Here is a 5,000-nt window from a genome sequence, read left to right as displayed (position 1 = left end):
CATTTAAGGACGTTCGCGCTAATTGTTTGTGCGCAACTTTTACTGCGCAGGCAACGCGACTGTAATATGTCACGCATTACTTCAAGCATTAGTTAGGATCTTATTGACCAATTGCAAAAATGGCCGCCTGCAAATTATTCTTTTGTCTTTGTTTTAATTAGCCAAACTAGCCTCGTTGACACGCGTAAAATTGAAAGAATTTGGGCTGTAAAACGAGGCTAGTTAGGCTAATTAACACAAAGACAAAAGAGCAATTTGTTGGCGGCCATTTTTGCATTCGGTCAATGGCGACAAAAACGCCGGAGAAAGATTTCTAGGTCGGCTAAAGAATGGCACATTTATCTCCAATTCATCATGAAACGTTAAAGAGAAAGAGCCGGGAGGCTGGAAAAAGTCGCTAATCGAGTAGTGGTTGAAAGTTTTGAAAACTCGAGGAAGGCTAGTTTTAGTCAGCGACGTTGCGTAAATTAAATGAGGTTGGTTTTTTAACATGTTTTTATTACGTTACGAACTTCTTAGTTCAAAATGAATGCATGTTTTTGAAGTTCTTTTCCATTACTTTCATGAAAATAGAGCAGAATTTTCTTCTCTTCCTAATCCACTTGAGTAATGCGGACCTATGAGGAGACAGCCAGAGATTATATTTCTCAAGAACCACCCTCCAAAAGATGAGAAAGACGGTGATGGAGCGATATGATACAAAACACTAACCAAATAAGGTCTCTCTTCTCTACCTCCAACGACAATGGAGGCAGAGAAGAGAGACCCTGGGAACGAGGTTGAACATCGCATCGATTTTACTCGTTTACATCATCGGTGACCCCTATTTTTTAAGACACGAATCACTTGCTCTTCTTACAAAATATAATGAAATGAAAAAAAATCACAATGTAAGAAGTTATGTTTTTAAACATTTTTCTTTTCTTGTGTCCTGAGTTCCGGAAGTAGTTACAACGGGTAGCGCTAGCGAAAACGCTCGTTCAGGATAACTCTACTGTTTACGACATCCCCAGCGGCATGAAATTATCTAAAAAACCCATTCCTATATTTCTATGCACAGAAACCTTCACTGTAACGTAATATTTTCATGATTTTGAACGGATGAGTAGATCAGGTTACATCCCGTTATGACGACCTATCTATCGAAATTAGGGCATTTTACCCTTGCCTTTTTCTCCGAAACAAAGTCGGTGACCCCCATTTTTTCTTTCATTTTTGGAATGATTTATTTATGGCCTAACTTCAGGCGAGAAATGAAGATTATTGCGCGAACGACCTTAAGGTGGGCGCCTATGGCCCAGCGCCCCTTGGTATAATTTTTTTTTATTCCCCAACATTCAACATTCATTCCTTTTCACACTCTACTCGACATTTCTTTAACTTTATTATAAATATTCAAGATAGCAGACCTTTTTACATCGGCTTTTTTGGTACATTTTTATTGTTCTTATCTGAAGACAAAAGGTGTATTAAATAATACTCGAGAGAATTTCAGTCAAGGTTGGAATGTCATCTTTTTCTCTGCAACAGGCAATGGCTCGCAGATGAAACACTTCACTTCGCACGTTGAGCGATTTCTTGGTTTAAGGTGAGATGCAACAAGCCAACCAATTACTCAATAAACATGTAGCTAATGATGATGATGATGTTGATGACGCTACTTCATTTTAATGCTACTACGATTCTCAGATGAGTATGACACTAGGGATGTTTGGTGACAAAGTTTCAGCGTTAAAGTTACCATGTTGTCAAGGGCAACTTCCTTCGTTTCCAAGAGTGACTTTTAGGGCCTTGACGTCACGAACGATGAGCCCGCCAAAATCTACAAATGGTAACGGTTAACTTCAAACTGGCGACCGTTACCAGTTAAAGGACGTCAAACCCCGAAAAGTTACCCTTGGAAACGAAGCAAGTTGTTCGTGACAACATGTTAACTTTAACGCTGAAACCCCTCGTGTCATACTTAACTGAGAATTGTAGTAATGAGCCTTTCTAGCCTCTCTATGACATGCAAAATTCAAAAGAATGTTTTTGTCAAAGCGAGGCCCGTAGGTACAAGAGAATAAGAAATTGGCCCCATTTGTGAAAGTGGTCTGGAATCACTAGTGTTGAGTTTCAATCGTATTTAGCCGAGCACAAGTGCTCAACTAAATGGGTACACGGTAAATGTAATCAAAGGAGATCAAATCAATCAAATGTCAATTTTGATGAGAGGTCAAAACTTTTCGGAGAACAGAAGTGCCCTGGACTCTATCGCAGGCCACATTGTTGTAAGCCAAGTGCTTGCACCACTGCTCCAATCCTGCCTCCCCAGCAGGAGGTAATACATTTCCATCATTTCTCTTGGATATCATATAACAGCTCTCATTCCATGGTATGGTCCGCTTTTCTTCACGCTTTGCCTTAATGCCTCAACTGATTATAGATTAAAATAAAGATCTTGCGAACTTGACCTCATGTGTGAGAATCGCACTGTACAGCAACATTAGTTTTAAAGCTCGGGTGCGTAACAAAAAGAGATCGGATGCAATCGGAGGAGAAAGAAAACGTATTACTTTTCGCTCAGTCAGTGCTTAGCAGGGCAAGTGCATGACCAAAGTATTGGAGAAATTACCTGGAAACAAGCGAAACGAATATTATTGTCCTGTTGCATTATTATAATTATTGTCATTATAATTATTGTTATTATCATTATTATTATCTTGTTTTCGCACATTGGATTTCCAATGGAACTTCAGTACTCCAGGAAGCTTGGTGACAACAAGTCTCCTCAAACTTCTAGGACCTTCCTAAGAATCCTTGCCGTGTTCAGATTAACACTTTTCTGAAGCTCGTCTATCTTGGTCTCTATACCAATATTCTCTAGTATCCTCTTTAAATCCTTTGGAACTGTTCCAAATGTTCCGATTACAATAGGAATTACCATTGTTTTCATTTTCCATAACTTCTTCAATTCTCTTGCTAGATCCTGGTATTTCACTACCTTCTCGACTTCTTTCTCCTCAATACGGCTATCATATGGTATTGCAAAATCTATTATTTTGCAACATTTATTTCTCTTTTCAACAACAATCATGTCCGGTCTTCTTGCCTCTATTACGTGATCAGTCTGTATCGTAAAATCCCATAATATTTTACATCTCTCATTCTCTAGTACTGGCTCAGGTACATGTTCATACCACTTTTCATTGACAACGAAACCTTCCTCTTTACAAACTTCCCAATGGATCTTCTTACCCACCCAGTCATGTCTCCTTTTATATTCCTTTTGTGCTAATTTAGGGCATTCACTCACAATATGATTTATGCTTTCATCCACCTTTCTACACATTCGACATTTACTGTCCTCTTGAGTTTGATATATTCTTGCTTTCATCAGATTCGTTGCAAGCGCCTGTTCTTGTGTATTATTATTATTATTATTATTATTATTATTATTATTATTATTATTATTATTATTATTATTATTATTATTATTATTATTATTATATTTTTTTGTAGTGTTTCAGAAATTCAGAACTTAAGCACTCCTGTGTACCCAGCTCTGTTGGGGGAATGTGTTGCTCACTCAGGCGCTATTAATGTAAGTACATTAAAAGGTCCCATCTTAACATACAGTCTCATTTTGAAGATATCGCTAGAAGCAGTGAGAACACTTGGCGTCTGTATCTCTTAGGACAGTTCTTGATAATATGTATAACTCTTCACGTATTTGAATTTAAAAGTTCAAACTTAAGTGAAAATCCGTGAATTTAGTAATCATTTTTGGCACACCAATTCGTTTACATTTTGTCTTTTTAAGTGTTAACAGTAGCATTAGGCAACACAAATTTAATTAATTGATATCACTAGTGCTGACAACAAGCCCAAATAGATTCTTTAATTGTATAAATTTCAAAGCAAAATTTCTCAAATATTATATGGTGTATTGGAGATAGCATTGAGATAGCTTATTACTGATTACATTTCTAGTCTAAAGATTGATTGATTTAGTGGTGAAAGTTGATTGATCAGAGAAAAAATGTAAACAAATATTCCCTTTTCTGAGTCACTGCGGTTGCTATTATTGTTGATACATGCAACATTCTTTTCAAGGTGGCCATTAACCTTGGTGGGGAAGGCTTTGCATCATGTGGAAGCGATGGCCTTGTTGTCCTGTGGAAGGTTGGTGTTTTTCTGATCGTACGTTTTCCATCTTTGTTTGTAAATTAGAAGTGGATTAGTTCTGATTTACAAAGCTAAAAGATCGGTTCATACCATGGCATGAGACATAGCATGGGTCCATACTTCTCTAAAGTGATCGCTCTATTGTTTTGTCAGACAGTGGGACGAAAATAGTACCATGTCAAGTTTGGGCATGCTTCCTCCGGAAAATGAACTTATCCAATTTTATTTTATTCATTTGGGAAAAAAAGGTTCAAAGACATTATTGACGTCTTCACTTGGTCTACAATCATTTATTTCAGGTCAAGCGATCATTGCCCCTGCAGGGGTTTTGCCTAGAGGCAAAATAACGAGGAGGCATCATTGTAGCTTGCCCGTATACAGAGTTACAGTGATATAGTATTACATACATGTATGTAGTCTGTGTTACCAGGAAAACTCTCGACTTGAAAGCTGCAAGCGCGAACGGAATAACACAGGCGCCCCAAGCTCAGTGTGAGGGAAAGCCAACAAAAACATAAGGATTTGTATGGGAATCCCGATAAAAGACCTGAGAAGATAATTTTACGAAAAACTTCTGAATTAAAAACTCTAAACTTATTGCCATTGTGGGTCGCTTCCTTCCTGTGTGGGTTTTTTTCCAGATTTGACGCAAATTAAGCCATTATCAGTTCCTCTGTTTTCAACGGTTACAGTAAAATACCAAGAATGAACACGACGACGTTACCAAACAAAGACAAACAAAGACTCGTAACCAAGCGGAAACTCAACGGTCACCGTGTGGTGTTTATTATTAAAGAGGCTCTTTTTCATCGTTTTCTCGATTCGTTTGGGAC

General features: G+C 37.8%; 1 protein-coding gene across 8 annotated transcripts in view; it reads left to right on the top strand.

Annotated features, from left to right (window-relative positions):
- The window catches only part of LOC138035817 (WD repeat-containing protein 41-like), a 46,152-nt gene that overhangs the window by 30,688 nt on the left and 10,464 nt on the right, over positions 1 to 5,000 (top strand). For all 8 annotated transcript variants that reach the window (XM_068882278.1, XM_068882280.1, XM_068882275.1 and 5 more), the window contains 3 exons: positions 1,531 to 1,588; positions 3,502 to 3,583; positions 4,096 to 4,164. In XM_068882278.1, coding sequence (XP_068738379.1) covers positions 1,531 to 1,588; positions 3,502 to 3,583; positions 4,096 to 4,164 — 209 coding nt within the window. The remainder of the gene's footprint in view (positions 1 to 1,530; positions 1,589 to 3,501; positions 3,584 to 4,095; positions 4,165 to 5,000) is intronic.

The sequence above is a fragment of the Montipora capricornis genome, unplaced genomic scaffold (assembly GCF_036669925.1).
Source record: "Montipora capricornis isolate CH-2021 unplaced genomic scaffold, ASM3666992v2 scaffold_432, whole genome shotgun sequence".
In the NCBI taxonomy this organism is placed as follows: domain Eukaryota; kingdom Metazoa; phylum Cnidaria; class Anthozoa; order Scleractinia; family Acroporidae; genus Montipora; species Montipora capricornis.
The sequence above is the reverse complement of the archived record's forward strand: the minus strand, read 5'-3'. Positions and strand labels throughout refer to the sequence as shown.